Source organism: Penicillium atrosanguineum (assembly GCF_028827265.1).
Source record: "Penicillium atrosanguineum strain IBT 20685 chromosome Unknown utg000006l_segment0_segment0, whole genome shotgun sequence".
NCBI lineage: Eukaryota > Fungi > Ascomycota > Eurotiomycetes > Eurotiales > Aspergillaceae > Penicillium > Penicillium atrosanguineum.
This window is the reverse complement of record NW_026623138.1, coordinates 2,484,126-2,502,380: the sequence shown is the minus strand read 5'-3', so window position 1 is coordinate 2,502,380 and position 18,255 is coordinate 2,484,126. Positions and strand designations below refer to the sequence as shown.

The 18,255-nt window shown below is 51.4% G+C and overlaps 4 protein-coding genes across 4 annotated transcripts; 3 read left to right on the top strand and 1 right to left on the bottom strand.

The window, feature by feature from the left end:
* Nucleotides 1-24: 24 nt before the first annotated feature.
* Nucleotides 25-3,660, top strand: N7443_008088 (putative phosphatidylserine decarboxylase Psd2; the record flags this gene model as incomplete). The annotated part of the gene is made up of 7 exons (XM_056888144.1): nt 25-168; nt 238-282; nt 343-558; nt 623-1,064; nt 1,117-2,619; nt 2,678-3,429; nt 3,490-3,660. The coding sequence occupies 7 exons, from the start codon at nt 25-27 to the stop codon at nt 3,658-3,660; spliced, it is 3,273 nt and encodes a 1,090-aa protein (XP_056739835.1).
* A 719-nt stretch (nt 3,661-4,379) lies between these two features.
* N7443_008087 (Mis12-Mtw1 family protein) lies at nt 4,380-6,273 on the top strand (the record flags this gene model as incomplete). Its single annotated transcript, XM_056888143.1, has 4 exons — nt 4,380-5,229; nt 5,281-5,448; nt 5,502-5,670; nt 5,724-6,273. The coding sequence occupies 4 exons, from the start codon at nt 4,380-4,382 to the stop codon at nt 6,271-6,273; spliced, it is 1,737 nt and encodes a 578-aa protein (XP_056739834.1).
* A 4,412-nt stretch (nt 6,274-10,685) lies between these two features.
* On the top strand, nt 10,686-13,301 carry N7443_008086 (threonine/serine exporter family protein; the record flags this gene model as incomplete). Its single annotated transcript, XM_056888142.1, has 1 exon — nt 10,686-13,301. The coding sequence occupies one exon, from the start codon at nt 10,686-10,688 to the stop codon at nt 13,299-13,301; it is 2,616 nt and encodes an 871-aa protein (XP_056739833.1).
* A 1,333-nt stretch (nt 13,302-14,634) lies between these two features.
* On the bottom strand, nt 14,635-16,359 carry N7443_008085 (uncharacterized protein; the record flags this gene model as incomplete). Its single annotated transcript, XM_056888141.1, has 1 exon — nt 14,635-16,359. The coding sequence occupies one exon, from the start codon at nt 16,357-16,359 to the stop codon at nt 14,635-14,637; it is 1,725 nt and encodes a 574-aa protein (XP_056739832.1).
* Nucleotides 16,360-18,255: the final 1,896 nt, after the last annotated feature.

Genomic DNA, 18,255 nt, shown 5'->3' with positions numbered 1-18,255 from the left:
TCCGCTGCTGCCTACTTATCCGCCATGGTCCGCCTACCGCTCCCACAGAGGCTCAGCTCACACTTGTCGGTCCGAAGCTCGAGCTCTACCCCCGGACAGAGCAGGAGTACTAGTCCGATGCGCTCCGTGGAAACCAGGCCTCTCCTAATCAAAGTGTCCGTGATCAAGGTAAGCGAGCCTACGCTCCGCCCCCACCCTCCGAACTCACCGGCTAATTTGAGCTCACGGTTCGCGTAGGGACGAAATCTTGCGGCCAAGGATCGAGGTGGGACAAGTGATCCGGTAAGCAGCCACCAACAAGGGCTTCCACGGGACGTTCAACGTGCTAATGCGTGCATACAGTATCTAGTGGTGACATTAGGAGACGCAAGGCAATCAACGCCGACGATAACGAAGACCCTGAACCCGGAATGGAACGTGTCGTTCGAGATGCCCGTGGTGGGCGTACCGCTTTTAGAATGTATTTGCTGGGATCATGATCGGTTCGGCAAGGACTATCTGGGCGAGTTCGACATTGCACTAGAAGACATCTTTGAAGAGGGGCAAATCAGCCAAGAGGTCAGTGAAGAATTAAACCCCGGTTGGGAAGCAAATGGCCTCAAACATGGCTAACCGGATAAAGCCCAAATGGTACACCCTCAAATCAAAACGAATATCGCAACGTTCGAGCCGGAAGAAGAAGAAGAAGAAGGACGGCAACGTCTCAGGAGAAATCCTCTTGCAATTCTCGCTCGTCGACTCCGCAAATATTGCCGCAACACCTTCGGACACATATCGCAAATTTAGAGGCCTGGTGAGCACCAGTGAGGAGGATGATCAGCTTGACCAGATTCCCACTGCCGATGACCTTGACGATCTGGACGATCAGGAGACTTCCGATGAGACGGATGATCTGTCGAAACCGGAGATCGTTGAAAAGCGCCGAAGGCGCCTCCGGCTGGCTCGTTTGAGACGCAAGTCCTTGGCTGCCAGGGCGTATCAATTCTCAGGCTCGGGAAGTGGTGTCCAAGGTATTGTATTCATAGAAATCATCCGGGTGACTGATCTTCCTCCGGAAAGGAATGGTAAGTGGATCTCCATCCATATTGAGCACAGGCGATTGACCTGAATACTCAGTGACACGAACGTCGTTCGACATGGACCCCTTCGTCGTTACATCTCTTGGGAGAAAGACGCTCAGAACACCCGTTGTGCGCCACAACCTGAACCCAGTCTACCACGAGAAGATGGTTTTCCAAGTCATGAAACATGAACAGACCTACACCATCAGTTTCACCGTGATGGATCGAGACAAGTTCTCGGGCAATGATTTTGTCGCCTCTGCCAATTTCCTTCTGCAGAAACTCATCCAGACGGCCCCAGAGGCAGATCCTGAGTCTGGTTTGTATCACTTTGTTGAGTCTGATGAACCGAGCCCCATTCCTAAAACTTCATCTGGATTTGCCGTTAGCCCGTCACCATCCTCTAAGAGTCTTTCCAAGATGGGCCGGCCTGCATTGAAGACGCGTAACTCAGGGAATTCGGTCTCCAGCCAGTCCATGTTATCGATACCTTCCAAGGCTCCTCCCACATCTGTTCCGGAAGAACCGAGCTTGAATCTGGATAGCAGCTCCACCATTCAGATTCCTGCAACGCTCCCCATTGACTCTAGCGATCCCCCTCCCCCGACAGACGAGGAAGGATTCCGGCCATATCTGATCCCTCTGACCCTCAAGAACCGAGATAGATGGGAAGACAAGCATACCCCCGAGCTGCATATCAGAGCAAAGTATCTACCATACAGCGCACTCCGACAGCAGTTCTGGAGACTCATGCTGAAACAATATGACGCGGATGACAGCGGCCGCATCGACAAGGTTGAGATGACTACGATGCTCGACACCCTTGGATCCACTCTGAAGGAATCGACCATCGATAGCTTTTTCCACCGATTCGGGGCCGAAAACGAGCCCAGCGACACTGCCGACTTGACTTTTGACCAGGCTGTGATCTGTCTGGAAGACACCCTACGAATCTTGCAAAAGCGGAATTCCGTTTTACCACCCCTTCCCGGAAGACCTGGACTTACATCGTCAGTTGGAAGCCAAGAAAGTGAGGAGCCATCCAGCAGCAGCGATGAGCTCGCTTTAGAATCCAGCACCGTCTTACCATCCAATACTGACCCGCGCGACACAGCTGTTCCAACAATCTCTAGCGACGAACAGCCCAGTTCGAACGATGACGAACTACGACCCGATGACCTTGGAGATGAAAGGGGAGAAGAACACGTTGTAGAAATCCGGGAATGCCCCCTGTGTCACCAGCCTCGCCTCGGAAAACGATCGGATGCAGATATCATCACTCATATTGCCACGTGTGCCAGCCGTGACTGGCGCCAGGTCGACAATCTCGTCATGGGTGGCTTTGTGACATCCAGTCAGGCCCAGCGCAAATGGTACTCCAAGGTCATTACCAAAATCTCCTACGGCGGATATAAGCTCGGGGCCAATTCCGCCAATATTCTTGTCCAGGACCGGATCACAGGCCAAATCAATGAGGAGCGCATGAGTGTCTATGTCCGTCTCGGAATCCGCTTGCTCTACAAGGGTCTCAAGAGTAAGGACATGGAAACGAAGAGAAGTAAGTTATCTTGAGATGTTGCCGAAGAAAGGTTGTGATCTAACGCAACACATCTCAGTTCGCCGTGTTCTGCGTTCCCTTAGTATCAAACAAGGACGGAAATACGACGATCCGGCATCGACCAGTCAGATCCGGGACTTTATTAATTTCCACCAGTTGGACATGTCAGAGGTCCTCATGCCTATAGAGAAGTTCCGTAGCTTCAACGAGTTCTTTTATCGTGCATTGAAGCCCGACGCTCGCCCATGCTCTGCTCCTAACGAACCTAGAATTGTTGTGTCTCCTGCCGACTGTCGCTCCGTCGTCTTCGACAGAATGGATGAAGCCACCAGCATCTGGGTGAAGGGCCGAGAATTTTCTGTCGAGAGATTGCTAGGCGATGCCTACCCCGAGGACGCGGATCGGTACCGCAATGGCGCACTGGGTGTGTTCCGCCTAGCGCCTCAGGATTACCACCGATTCCACGTTCCCGTGGACGGAGTCATGGGAGAGCCTAAGACCATTGAGGGCGAGTATTATACAGTGAACCCAATGGCTATCCGCTCTGCACTGGACGTTTATGGTGAAAATGTACGAGTACTGGTTCCTATTGACTCGGTTGCACATGGCCGCGTTATGGTCGTCTGTGTGGGAGCCATGATGGTTGGCAGCACGGTGATCACTCGCAAGACAGGCGAAAAGGTCAGCCGAGCGGAAGAGCTTGGGTACTTCAAGTTTGGTGGTAGTACGCTACTAGTCTTGTTTGAGGAGGGAGTGGTCAACTTTGATAGAGACCTTGTGGATAACTCCAAAGGTGCTCTAGAGACACTGGTAAGAAAGAATAACCTACGCCTTTCCGCATTTCCATGTGCTAACCACTCATGACCACAGATCCGAGTCGGCATGTCTATTGGCCACGGCCCCAACATGCCTCCGCATGAGCCGGATATGCCGAAGAAGGCAGAAAACGTCACTGAGGAAGAAATGCAAGAGGCCAAGCGGCGCATTGAAGGTAGCGTGGCGCCTCCGAGCGGTCTGGCCACCTTCGGCGCCGTACCTTAATCTACATTTATCATCAACTGGGCTGGGCTCAACTCCCGTCCGCATCCTCTTCATTCCTTCTTTGGACATATTGAATGTTTTGCAGAACTGGCGTTTGTAGATTTGGACACAGCGATCATCTAGCAGCATCCGCACATATCTGCCATGATACATCACGATCATTTTATTGGAAACAAGTCAAAAAAGAAATGCCTCTTTTCAGATCAATTGAGTCGAGTAGATAGATGTAGATATTACCTCAAATCCGGTACTTGGTACTTAATATTTGGTACTTTGTAGATGTGAAATGCAACTATAAGAGGGGCTGCCCAAAACGGACTAGCGCCCCACGCCGACCAAAACAACCGCGTGCCCGAATCCCTCCAACCCACCTTAACCTCTCTACCCTTGCCGCCCGCAGCTACCCTTCTTGCGCATTGCGGGCATTGTGCTGCTGAAGATTGCGCGATCTCAAATCGGCTCACACTCGGTTCATCTCACGCGTCCCGCTCAACTCCGACCGAAGACGCATCTCCTTGAACCGGCAACGGATGTCAATTTCAGACCTGCGCCAACGCGACAAGCTGTACTACGTCGCGACAGCTTTTAACAGGAGGAATTCTGGCCATTGGTACTCGTCTGAAAGACGCGCAATTCAAGCCTCTGGGGATCACACTCTTGAGGTATCCTTCAACCCAACGTCACCCCCAACCAACGACCCGGCGTGAACCGCTCTTGACATGAGCATCGCGGTCCTGGCGCCTACCTTGACCAAAACAAAGCGCCGCGAACCGCTGGGGACGATAGGAATGGCGGCTTCTCAGGCGCAATCGCGTCCCGCGCCCGCGTCTGGTGGAGCCGGCGGAGGCAAAGGGGAACGACGGACTACACGCAATAGCGCGAGTAAACAGGGGCTAGAGGAGTTCACGAACGAGGGTAAACGCAAAGCTGGTATGTGTTACAATACGGACAATGGGAGTTTGAGTATTATGAACCGAGTATTGACCCCCCTTTCTATTGTGACAGATTATGTGGAGGACGCAGACGGATTTCAGTTTTCTATTGTACCAACCAAAAAGTCTCGGCCATCGCTCGAAGCCGTTCCCGAAGTTTCTCATTCAGATGTGGAAAATGCGCCTCCAAAGTCAACACCGCGCAGAGGACGACCTCCGAAGAAGCGAACCGTGGAGAATGCAGGTGCAGGCGTGGTGCCGGTGAAGGGACAATCCACCGAACTCCCGACAAGGAAAACCACCAGGGGGGCAGTGAACGCGGCAGACGCCGAGCAAGAACCTCAACAAGAGAATGCGACACGCTCATCACGGACACGTGAACCACTCGAAGATCAACCTAAGAAACAGCGCAAGAGGGGGCGACCCTCAAAACCTAAACCTGCTGAACAGAACGGTTTCAAGTCTCCTGACCCACCACCTGCTGGTACCAAAATTGCTCTACCATTGGCCGACACTCCAGTCATTCAGCGGAATAAGGAGCTGAGAGGGGATAAATCGGGCAAGGGCCGGCGGCGAAGCAGCTTGGATCTGCGGGGCCGGAGAGCCAGTGACTTGATTGACTCGGGTGCTTCTAACGGTAGGAGCTTTCTCGCGAATGCATGGAATCAAAGCTAATAAATTGGAACAGCATTACCTCATCGAGAGGTCAGCACGGCTGATTTCTATAAACACATCGCAGACGGGGGTCTTCCTGAGCCGCGCAGGATGCGACAGCTTTTAGTCTGGTGTGCAACACGTGCGCTAGGAGATAAGCGCTCCGGCTCTCACTCTGACGATCAGAGTGCGCGATTAGCAGGTAACTTCTCCCGAGATTCGTCCGCGCAGAAAGTAAAACTGACATGGAAATAGCCCGTTGGATCCAAGACGAGTTACTCAAAGACTTCTCGACGAACTCGGAGCTTTCAAATTGGTTTGGCCGTGAAGACGTGAACCCCCCAACAGTTGTTGTTAAGAAGCCGAATCCGAGGAACGTGCAAAATGCGGAAAAAATCAAGGACCTAGAAGAGCAAATACAAAGGTAGGGAGTTCCTTGTTCTGTACAGGGGATATCAGGGCTAAATGATTCAACAGGCTTCGAAAGGAGGGACATGCTCTCAATGCACTTTCTCTAAAACCCCCTATGCGCCGCATCGGTTTAAAGATCCCTGATCCCTCTGATCAACCAACATCAGAACAACATCCCTATCATAACTCTTATCAGATCGACCCCTCTCTTCTCGACCCCTCACAACAATCTATACTCGCATCATTGAAACCTCCACAAAACCCCCGATCTCAACCAGAAGAGGCATCTTCATCTACAATCCGAACACCAATGTCTCCATCGGCCGTCTCTTCCCGTCTTTCCCGCATTACCACTGGTCTTGCGCCAACACTGGATAACTTTGCGGCCGGTATTCATGATATCGAGATGTATAGGACGACCGCAGACGCAGTCTCGTCTCGTATCCTGCGCACATGTGCACAGCGTCTCGAAGAGCGTGACGCGTTCAACACCCAGCAACGCCTCGCAATTGAAGGCGGTGATGACGAGCAGCGGCCATCGTCTCAACGAGACGAACGGCCCCGGGAAGATATCGGCCTTATCCTGGGGGCACTCAGTCGAGTCGAAAGGCGGTGATCTGCGAATATTCCAATTCTCTTACCTTATTCAGCGAGTCTTTTATTCTCCCGTTTACCTATTTCTTCTGGGATTAGCGCAAGGGTCCGCCATGGATTGACTTTTTGACGACGATATTGACGAACTCACCTGTCTGGGTGGGCGGTACGGCGCAACGAGGGTTGTGATGGGATGCAGTGCAATCGTTTCGCAAGCATTGGAGTTTCAGGTGTTGTGTGATGTCTAATATACCGCGCGGGGGACTGGATCTGGATTTGTTTTTGTTTTTTTTGAAGTCGGCATTGCTCGGGATAGCGGGCCATCAGCAATTCTACTAGCATTGAATTGATACTTGAAGATACACCGCCGTTCTAGGGCCGATAAAGAACTACTAGGATACTGATATCCCTTTGTATCTACAAATAGACAGAACCTACATGTGTAGGTACGAAATATGAAACGGTTTCCAAGGTTTCAAGCCCTGCTACCCTATTACCCTGTTGTATATTCAAATTCAGCCTTGGGAGTTACCTTAGTCTTATCGACGCAGCGTTGACGCGTACATTTGCAAGGTTAGTGCATGCTTGGACCTCGGGAATAGCGGACGAAGTGACACTTCGATGCCAAGATGACTTTTCTCCATGACACTTAGCCATTCACCAAAAATCATCCATTATGAAGAGAAGTTAGCATACGCGTCCGGGTACAAAGGTATTATAATAAGAGTTTCACTGAATTCACAAATGAGGGCGTTTTTCCATCTCGCCCTAGAACATCGTCACCAAGTATAAACTTTCATGGTTCTTGGCCTCAACCAGCTCTAGATGCTTTTCCAAATTTTGCACCTAACCAGGTTTTCAAGCCTTCCAAAGTTATGGACGGGACCTTGCGGCCAGTACCAGGCGCCAGACCGGGTTTCAAACAGGCTCTATTGTCCAAATGTCTCATCCATGGATAGATATCCCTTGCGGCTGCATCTGCATGAAAGCATGCATATTTGACAAAGCACGATAAGAGCAAATCGAATACGCAAGATGACATATCTACTACCTAGATGGTTAAATCAAGTATATCGGAAAATATGTCAAATAGACGCATATAACGGCATCGCCGTCCTACAGTCATCCACGTGGGAAAAAAATAACTAGGCTCATGCACCCTCTCCCTCGGGATGCGATTGTCTGCAGCAGCGTGGCTAGGTCGATTGACCCGTGAGGACGGTCCGCAGAGGTTACGGATGGAAGTCGGTTGAACGACAGATGCACCACGCGAGATCATGGAACGGAAATTGGTTGGTCATGGCTCCGCTGGTCCTCCACCCTTCGTTTCCGTGTTAGGAAGGACTCTTTCCCGGTACTTATCCTGGTCGGTAACTAGCTGGACACCTTACCGAGGGAATGATAATGAATGGATTATGTATTTAGTTTTACTTCGGGAATCCGTAGAATAAATTGTTAATAGTCTTCTCATGTTGTTGCCTCACGAGCTTGACATCTATGCAGGATGGTTTGCATGCTATGCAGCACTGCTGGAAGGCTCCCGCGCTAGCTACTTGGTCGGCGAACTAAAGGCTAGAAATTAGCACGGGGTCCCGATATCTCTTGGACGTGGGTAAACCCGCAGCCCGAGAATGGAGGCTAAGAAATAGACACTGATAAGAAAACTCGGCTGCATTTTGCGGCCCAAATTTGCCTCGTCATTTCGTTAGGTGCTTGACTTTTCCACATGACTTCTTCTAACAGAAAGATCCCAGGAGTCGGAAGATATGTGAAGTTTGTGAGTCAAAGTTAAACAATAAGGTGTCTCAGTAGATCAACTCATCGGAATGCAAGTGAGCTGATGCGTCGGTGGGTCCAGAGAAGTGAGAAGATCAGCCAGCCTGGGCACTAGATCAAAGTCCCATGCATAAACTGCTGGTCAAAACGTGTCCTATCTCAGGCATGTCAGATAGTCGTGTATGCTCCGCCGAGTGGGACATACCGTACCTAGAAGGGCTCACCGAAGGCAGAGTCCGAGATTAGCATTCACTTGAGATCGATTCATGGATCGTCGGGACCGAGACATGTAAAGTTCCCGTAAACTTTGGCCAAGTCGGATGAAAGGTCTATCAACCGTGCACCGTTGACTGCAACCCAACAAGGCTCTCAGTTCGTAGCCATCAGCAGCCAATGCAAAGTAATCGCTATTGCATGCCTGATTTCTTCCATGCATCCAAACACTTGGCCTTGATACTCATTCCTATACGGGCTTACACGTAGGACATGCGTGTCATTGTGACGAATAGACAATGCTAGCACGAAAGTTAGGTGTTGGCCCCTGCCTCCAGGTAGGACTACTATCCTCGGTAAATCCAAATGAACCTTGGAAGGAGGGGCTGTGCGACCTCGAAGGAGGGGCGAACGGTGGTACGGAGGACGTTGCGGTCGCATCGCTGCAGCGAGGACGCAGAGGTGGGGAACTGTATTTTAGTTCTCGCACAATTCTACTAATCTGAGATTGGTTGCGAATGGTGTCGAATCTTCAGTGGTACAGACGGCTCGGACATAAGACGATAGGCATAAGCATTAGGAGCCCAGCAGGATCCAGGGTTATGCACCGGGTCAGACCGTTTGGTGCCGGAAGGGTCTAGGGCTACGGGAAGCTTAACTTTATCTCAAGCAGATCAAGTTCTGGGCTTTGCCCTTTGCCCTTTGCCCTTGCCGAGTGGCAAGTTGAGTGGTACAATGACGCGCAATGGCTTTTGAGACACCAGTTGACATCATAAGAACATAGTCTAGGACATGTGCATCAGTCCATGTTTTTGTCTCGCCGAGCTAAATGAAGGGAAATGAAAAGGGCAAACGAATTGTCCAGAATTGCTGCGTTGTACCGCGAAGAAGTTTGGGTTGATTCTTAGAGTTTGTGTTTGTAAAGGGTACTTGCCTCCGAGCAAGATTCCTTCCGATGGTGTCTCGATTCGGACAACTCCTGGGTTACGTATACTATCCACTAATCCACGAACAGGTCCACTCCGTAGATATGTCCGGGAACCGAGGCATCTTGCATAACCCTGATGACCAAAGGGGGGGGTGATCTGGACAGGTTGCCAATTGATATGTCTTCTTATCTGTCCATCAAACAAGTCACATAGCTCCAGCTGTCTAGCTAGCATAATTGATATTTGGAAGAGCCAGTACATCCAGCATACCGAACTTCCAATAGCATTATATCTTGTCTCAGGTCAAGGATCATCCCGGACTCCACTCGCCTTTCAGAGCTCCGATCCATTCATAAACCCTTCTTCACAGGATACCAGATTTGACCTGGGTAGTTTACTTCACGGTGACCAGTGGTACCTCATGGCCTTCGTGAAACCGGAACTGCCTGCTGGTTCCTTTGACAATGAAGCTCGGACTCACCCCCCTTGGCTTTCCTCCTGACCTACTAGGGGTGTATTGTATTTGATTTTTATTTTTATTTATTTTTTACTTCTGTCCCATCCGGCCATGCTGCTGATCCGGAAAGCTTCGATCACTACCTCGATGAGCTACAGGCCTGTCGATCCTGTGCCTTCCAGGACCTACGGGTCTCGGGTCTTAGCTTCGGCGCGATGCCCTCTCCAAATGGGGACTAGGGAACTGAATTCTTTGCGTTTGAAGTTTTATGACTGGGTACTGAGCCCATACCAAGCACCGAATCCCCGGTGATTTATCATCGTGGCGAAATAAAAACTTCCCAGAAACCGGCCCGGAAAGCCTTCCGAAGCCTGCCCCCGCCCCCCCCTAACGGCTACATGCCCTCAAACCAGACAGTCCTTTGGGATTCTAGCTCATATGGTCCGTGTGTTCTCCAGCTAAACGGCAGCTGTTTTTAGTCTGTCTCTAGCCGCGTGAATAGAAGATACACCCACAATCTTGGTACCCATGATCTTTTATATCAATCCACTGTTCCACATCTCGCATCCCTTCTACTCCAGTCTCCCTAATTTGATTTACCTCTATGCAAAATCTCTTATTAAATATTGATGACACAATCGTCATTCCTGGCAGCAGGACTCATTTCACACCTCTCCCTGCCGTGACAAGCTCTCTCTAAGGTGCGGGTTCGCATCAACCCTAGTGACCAAAAGACTCCCATTTGCTGTCGGCCTTATTAAGGTGAGTCCTGCAGGGTTTGCCCTTGCCTATAAAGCTCCACACGAGCTTCTGGATAGGAGAGCTGGCGATGCTGCCTCACATAGCTGACCTTGTTGCCAGGCTACAGTCGACCACTCGAGCTCGAGCTCGAGCTACACGATTTATTCTGCTATTGGTCTCCGGATTGATTAACATTCAATAAATCAGAGTGTGTTGGATCAGATTCTAAAAGGAGAAAAAGCCAAGAGGTGGTCAGGAAAGGATCGAAGCAAAAGAAAGTTAGGAAAGAAAGAAAGAAAGAAAGAAGAAGAAGAATTTATGGCGGGGGGTTACTTCCACCTTCCAATATCCCGCCGCCCGGCGACTGATAGCCTAAGATCCAACAAACCATCCTCATTGTCCCAAAACTCACCTTCGGGCGTGTCGGGAGATGTCTCGCAGGCCCAGCAAGCTTATCAGGAGCTCACGCTGGGTGGCGGAGCCCAGGGCACGCATCGGAATGCAAGCATTCTCAAAAGCACCAATCGCGTCAAATTCACAGTGAACGAGCTCGAGCTCAAGGAGCCCCCAAGCGGCCACTCGGACGAATCCCGACCGGACCGTAGGGGCTTCTCTTTGCTCCCTCAGAGGCCTCTGCCTACCGCCAACATTCCTCATGTCCAGGATTGGGGTAGTGTAGATCCGCAAAGAGGGAGATCAGCAGAGCAACGGAGCTCTACCGCGTCACCCGATGTCTCTGGCTTAGCGATCGACAACAGGACCACCTCTACGGTGACAGGGGACTATGAAATCAGTCCTTGTCCCTATGACAAGGGGCGCGCTATATCCTCTGCACAGGAACGGGCCCAACGGCTTGCATCCCTTCTCTCTCGAAAATCTCCGAAGCAAAGTCCCCGCTCCAGCCTTGCATCATCGACTGCCTCCACTCCTTTTGAGGCACTATTTATTTCTGAGGATGGGGATGAGCTTCCTCTGATCAGTTACTCAGAGAAGCATCAGTTTTTTGACGAGCTTACCCTAATCGACGATGAAGCCGGGTTCATAGACGGGAGATCTACACTGCGCAACTACGAAGCCAAAAGTTCTCTGCGCCAAATGTCACGTCCAGACCTCCACTTTTTGACTCGCTTTCGCCCTCCCTCTCCCGGTTCACTGTCCGGCCGGGGTACCCCGTCTGAGGATCGGGACTCCGTCGAACGGCCGAGACATAGCCGCGGAGGAATCCTTTCTTCTATACTCAAGCTATACGACCAGTCCAATCAAGCATATTACCCGGGCCAGGGGCAGTATGGCGAGTCTAGACGGGGGAGTGCCTCTACTGACTACAGCGGACGTGGTTCTTCCCCCGATGACGACTCTGTCTGGAAGGCAAATCGCCCCAAAAAGTGGTATGAGAAATCGTCCAGCCGGTCCAGCACTTCCCTTGCTGGCTCTTCAATCAAAAACACCTCTCCTGTTGGTATGCTCAAGCGATCTCGCAGTAGCAATGCCGTTGAGGGTGGAGCGCGTCGTTTCCCGAAACCCCAGCTTGAAGATGAAATTCGAATCACCATTCACATCGCTGAGCTCCTTCAACGTCAGCGGTATCTGATCAGGCTCTGCCGAGCCCTGATGAAGTATGGCGCTCCGACTCATCGCCTGGAAGAATACATGCGGATGACTGCACGAGTCCTAGAGATTGATGGCCAATTCCTATACATCCCGGGCTGTATGATTATCTCCTTCGACGACGCCACCACGCACACGACCGAAGTCAAAGTCGTCCGGTCCAGCCAGGGGATCGACTTGGGCAAGCTGGCCGACGTCCACGAAGTCTACAAGGAGGTGATTCACGACGTGATCGGTGTCGAAGAAGCCATCCAGCGGTTGGATGAGACGATGAAGAGGCGGAGCAAGTATCATATTCTGTTTCTCATCTTCGCCCACGGATGTGCAAGCGCGACAGTGGGACCGTTCGCTTTCAATGCTCGGCCAGTTGACATGCCCGTCGCGTTTCTGCTGGGCTGCTTACTCGGTGTGCTGCAGCTGATTCTCTCTCCCAAGTCGAGCTTGTACTCGAACGTCTTTGAGATTTCAGCTGCAGTGCTGACCTCCTTCTTGGCTCGAGCCTTTGGAAGTATTCGATACCAAGGGGAGTCTTTGTTTTGCTTCTCTGCTCTGGCACAATCTTCCATTGCTCTCATTCTCCCAGGGTATACCGTTCTCTGTGCTAGTCTGGAGCTGCAGTCACGAAGTATCGTGGCAGGCTCAGTACGCATGGTGTACGCCATTATCTACTCCCTCTTCCTTGGATTCGGCATCACAATTGGCACTGCTGTGTACGGCCTGTTGGACCCCCAAGCGTCTACAGCGTATACGTGCCCCGCAAGCCCGATCACAAATGAATATCTTCGGCGATTCCCATTTGTCCTGATCTTCACAGCGTGTCTCGCCATCGTCAACCACGCCAAGTGGAAACAAATCCCGATCATGCTGGTCATCTCTCTGGCCGGCTATGCCGTCACTTATTTCAGCTCTAAGCGATTTTACTCTAACACACAAGTCTCGAACGCCCTCGGCGCCTTTGTCATTGGAGTCATGGGCAACTGCTACAGCCGTCTTCGCCATGGACTCGCAGCAGCAGCCATGCTTCCCGCAATATTTGTCCTGGTTCCCTCCGGTCTCGCTGCTAGCGGTTCGCTTATTTCAGGCATCACTTCAGCAGAAGAGATGACCCGTAACCCATACGCAGTTGTAGCCAACGGGACACAGGGCTTTGTCGACGCAGCGAAGAATCTCTCAGCCGATGAAGCACGCAACCAGAGCTACGGGGTCGTCTTCGACATTGGATACGGCATGGTCCAAGTCGCCATTGGGACTACCGTTGGTCTTTTCCTAGCGGCCCTAGTCGTCTACCCATTGGGCAAGAAGCGGAGTGGCCTGTTCAGCTTCTAACCTCCGGTTTCCCATCCCTCAGACTCGACTACCAACCTCTATACTCGCATCCACGCTTTCCATCTATACCCCTTTCCTGTGTCTCTACCCTACCGAGTCTATTGAACATTTCGCATCCCGGGCAAGACCCCAAGCCGCCACCGGCTCGCCTACCTTTATACCCTCGACCTCAACAGGGACACCCTTGTTTCATTTCCCATCGTTAAATTGAAGTTATACCGTGCTAGGAGTCCAGAAAATCGTCTATTTCCCTTCTTTCATCTCTCGCCGACAAAGTCTGTACCGACTCATGCACACCCGGGCGCTCGTCCGGACATACATAGAAGCCACGAATGCACGAGTCCATGAAATCTTGAAGGCCCCCGTTCTGCGAAGTTTCCTTTTGATATTTTTCCTGGCGTGAGTCCGGTTTTGCGGTGTGTGTTTTTTTTTTTTTTTTTTTTTTTTTTTGGAGGGGTGTCTCAGCGGATCTTGCATTTGAGTAACAATTTGTTTGATTCGATTTAATTACATTGCTCGTTTTGATCTTTGATTTTTAGGTCTTTTGCTGTATACACGCTTTGTCCTCTACGAGTTAATTTAGTCTATAGTAGCTTGCTTGGGACTTGAGGTTTTATTTGATGCACAGTATTATCCTCTCCATAGAATTTGTTCACTTGTAAATTAACATTTTAGAAGAGATGCACTAGGACTTAGCAGTTCAAACATGACGTTGTCAGGTCATCTCATGTGGACTTCAGACTTTGGGCAACCACCCACTTCAAAGTTCGGATAGGACCTACGATTTACAAAATAGGACTCATTACAGACTACACATAATCAGAAATCAGCTGCAAAGCTATTTATTGCGCTCAAAGGCCCTAGAAGAGCAGAGGCTAGAGGGTAAGCTGGTACATGACCGGATGCACGAGAAACCCGAAAACCACGAAATGAGAGACGACGGCCGTGCCAGAAGCAGCCATTCCAGAAGTAAACCTATCGATGCTCGACATGGAAAGAACAGTAAAAAGTCGACCGTAGCAATGCCCTTTGAGGGTGTTGATACGACGTCAGGGAAGAGAAGAGTTAAGAAAAAAGGTTCAATCAAGAATCAGAAGTCATTGCAGACTGATGCAGGTCGTCACACACACGCGTATCACTGACGGATTGTCAGGATAGGAGGATAAAGAAAGGAGTGGAAGGAGCCAATTCGGCACCCTATGTAAGAAAGTTAGGCTAGGTAACAGAAAGAAGAAAACGAGGAAAAGCCACAAAAGTCCGCCTGGGGAAGGAAAAAAAAAAAAAAAGAGGGAAAAACAAAAAGTCATACGTCGCTGTCACATGATGTTCGGCATTACATGATAGGGGTCTTGCGCTTTTCAGCGCTGGACAACACAAGCATAGGTGTCTTGCGGCGCTCTGGTGCTTGAGCCTGCTGTTGCCCCTGGCTTGCGACGACAGACGCCACAGAGGGTGACGAGGTGCCTGTCGGCGAAGGAACATGGTCCGCGTGAGCATCGGTGAACTTCGATCCAAAGTAGCCATCCTCGCTGGTCGGGGTGGCACTGGAGTAAGGGCTGTCAAGGGAGTTGCGGTCACGGCCGGTCTTCTCCTTGCGCTCAGATCCAATAGCACCATTAGCCGCAGCGCGGAGGCTGCCCAGACTGGGCTTGCTGGAGAGGCTATCACTGCGGACAGTCGCATCATCACCATCGGAGAAGGTGAATTCCTTCTCGCTGGCCGGTGTGTTGGTACCGCCACTGCTGTTATATCCATAGCTACGAGCATCGCCACGACGCTCGATTCCAGCACGCACCAAGTTGTGGACGGCGCGGCGCCGCTGGCGGGTAGCGAAGTTCTTGCTGCCCTCATGCTTGGAAGTAGGCTTGGCCACGAGATCCTCGAGGGATGGAGGTCCACGAGGCTGACGGATCGGGTGCTCACCAGCACGGGAATGACCGGGGGCAAAGGTTCCAGTAGCAGGCGTAGGCGGCAGAGCAGCTGAACGAGGACCGTTACCGACATTGGCCTTGGTGGTGTCGATGGTTGTCTTCAGCGTAGGGTTGAACGAAGGATTCTTCCTGTGATTCCGGCGGAGCCCGTTTGCAGACTCGACCGGCGGCGAAGGAGTTCCACTGGGAGGAGAGATCGGCTGCGAAAAGTACATCTGAGATGGATGCGACTCCGCCGGAGGGGAGATCTCGGCTCGGAATTGAGGCACCTGCTGGTTTGACGATTGATGTTCATACGGCTGAGGTGAATAATCCTCCTGGGTGCTATTGTCCATGATGTAGCTCTGCTGGCCTGTAAGAGGGTTGTAGACGCAGTACAGGCCGGGTTGGCCAGGAACTGGCTGCACGATCGGTTGCACACCCTGCTGGAGCTGTTGCTGGTATAACCCCATGCCAGGGAGGTTTGTATTCAGCGAGGGCATGGCCTGTTGCATGGCCTGCTGCTGATGAAGCGACATGCCTCCCATGCCTCCAAGGGTGAGACCCTGGAATTGTTGGGCGGCAGCGGTTACACTGATCAGCTGCTGTTGCAGACGCTGCTGCTGTGCGGCCAGGAAGAGGTTGGTCGACATCAATTCCGCGTACATACTCTCATCGATACCCGAGTCATCAAAGGTAGGAGGAGCGAGCACCTGCTCCGGCATAGTGTACATTGGGCGGTTCTGGTTCTGCTGCTGCTGCGCGTTCATCCGCTGGTTCGAAGGGTATCTATGCTGCGGGAAACCAGCTCCCGTAGCAGTCTGAGGAACCCGATCCATTCCTCGGTTGGATCCAGGGAAGCGTCCACTGTCCATACCAGGTTGCTGGTGGTGGTGTGAGGGAATGGTGGCGGATCTAGGGGCGGTTCGCAGGCCAGCCAGGAGATGCGAGCGGCTGGTGCGTGGAGTCGAAACAGAAGACTGCTGCGATTCGTCCATGTTGGCCACCTGAGGAGGCATACTCAGGCGTTTGATGTGAGAGCCCTTCCCTCTCGAGGCGAAGCCGGAGCCCGGCACACCGAGGGAAGTGCCATTATTGAAGTTGTTGTTGTAAGTCATTTGAGCAAGACCGCCAGCGTCGATACTCATATTCGTCGAAGGAATAGGCGGAGAGTGGGTATGTGCAAAGGCTGTAGCGGACGGGGTCACGTATTCAGTTTCCGTTACGGGATCGGCAAGCGCTCGGGATCAACCACGAAGCTTCGAGCTTTTTATTCCCGAATGATTAGGTGATTATGAGGTCTATGACGAGAACGGTCGAACAGTCGAACGTCAGGAATGATATTGGAGAGGATGGATTGTGAAGACGGAAAATTGCGAATTCTGAGGCACCCGTCAGTGAATAAAATCTCGTGATTAGGCAGACGGGATCGCTTACCACAAGTGAAGATATGCAGTGATAGCGAATGACTGGCTTAATGATGAAGAATGCTGATGCAGGATGCCAATATTATCAAGCTGTACAGCAGAGTTGATTTTTCGGGAAGGGTTCGGTAACAGTAGCCGAAGGTGCGGTTGATGTGAAAACCGGCGATATGAAGGTGAAAGGCACCCCCGAATGGAAATTATGCGAATATAGAAGTGGGGTCTCGAGAAAACGAGACAAAGGCGGGCGATCGTGGGAGATGCTCTGCAAGTCCCAGATGAAGAAAAGAGAGAGAAAGAAAGAGTTGACGCGATGGTGAAGACTCGGCAAGAGCAGCAACACAACAAAGGGCACGTCACAAACGAGCCAGAACAGAACGAAGCGTTGGAAAGACGAAGTCAGGTCCAGTCGCGAGCGTGAATATGTCGTACCTGAGGCACGAGGAATCGAAGGTTGGAGACTCGGGGCCAGACGCGAGGTCTTCAGGGGCGGAACGAATCGGATAACTATTTGCAAGGGTGATTTTTTTGAAGTTTAATCTTTTCCCAAACGATGCGAGCTGCGAATGAAAGAATGCAGACGGGAAGGAAAAAAAGAAAGAAGCGAAGATTAGAGGAGGGGGGGAAAGGATGAAGGTGTGAAAGAGAGCGAGAGTTTGGGATGAGAGAAGGGTGTGGGGAATCAATTCGGTGCCTTGCCAGCTAGGCATCCAGGAACAACGCTAGTCCGTAACGAGACTAGTTCAGATCATGAGTTTGGACAATTGTTTACCCCCTCTTGGTCTTCTCATCGATTCCTAGTATTCTTTCCGCTTCTTTCCAAAGCTAATGGAGCTCGGACTGTGGCAAGACCCAACGACGAATTGATGAAAAACAAGCGACTTCGAGTGAGCTGAATGCCTGGCCCCATCCAATCAAGCGCCCTATGTGACCAGGGTTCTGTGCTCATCACATCTCCGTCCATTCGATTGGTTGGGGGCCGCTAGCGCCGCCCCGACGTGGCCGCCATCGTCGCCATCGTCGTCCCATCGGCGTCTCACGTCCTCCCTGGAGCCGCTGCCAAGAGCGCATGTGCAGCCAATTATCTCACTCTCGCTGAGGCTCTATAAGGCACACTCAGAAGTGCACCGGGAATCCACATGTCATCAATGAGGGAGCGTGACCATCGGTCAGATCAGTGTTCGTGGGAGAGCACATCTATTGGAGGTTAGCGTGATTGGGATCTACGATGGGCGCAGCCGATCCTGCGTGTCAGTCAAATTGTGTTGCGCGTTGCCCCGAGGCTTACACAATCATCGCGTCTTGTTGATTTCTTAGGGTTCAGAATAGATTTTAGGCGTCAATGACCAGACTAGACCCTCCGGACTGCCGTGAACTCTGAAAGCGTGGATTCATTGCCCTATGTACATGCTGTTACAGGTCCCCCATGGGTGAAGACGGCCTGCTGAACCTGTACAGCCAACCCGAAACTCATACAAAGTCCCCCGGTCGGAATGCGAGAAGAAAAAAAAAAAAAAAAAACAAGACGGAAAGCACGAAAATCAATGTAAGCAATAGGGGTATCTGCTGGTCAACCACTGCAGAAAGAGGCGTGCCAGATGGAGAAGCAGAGCAGAATGA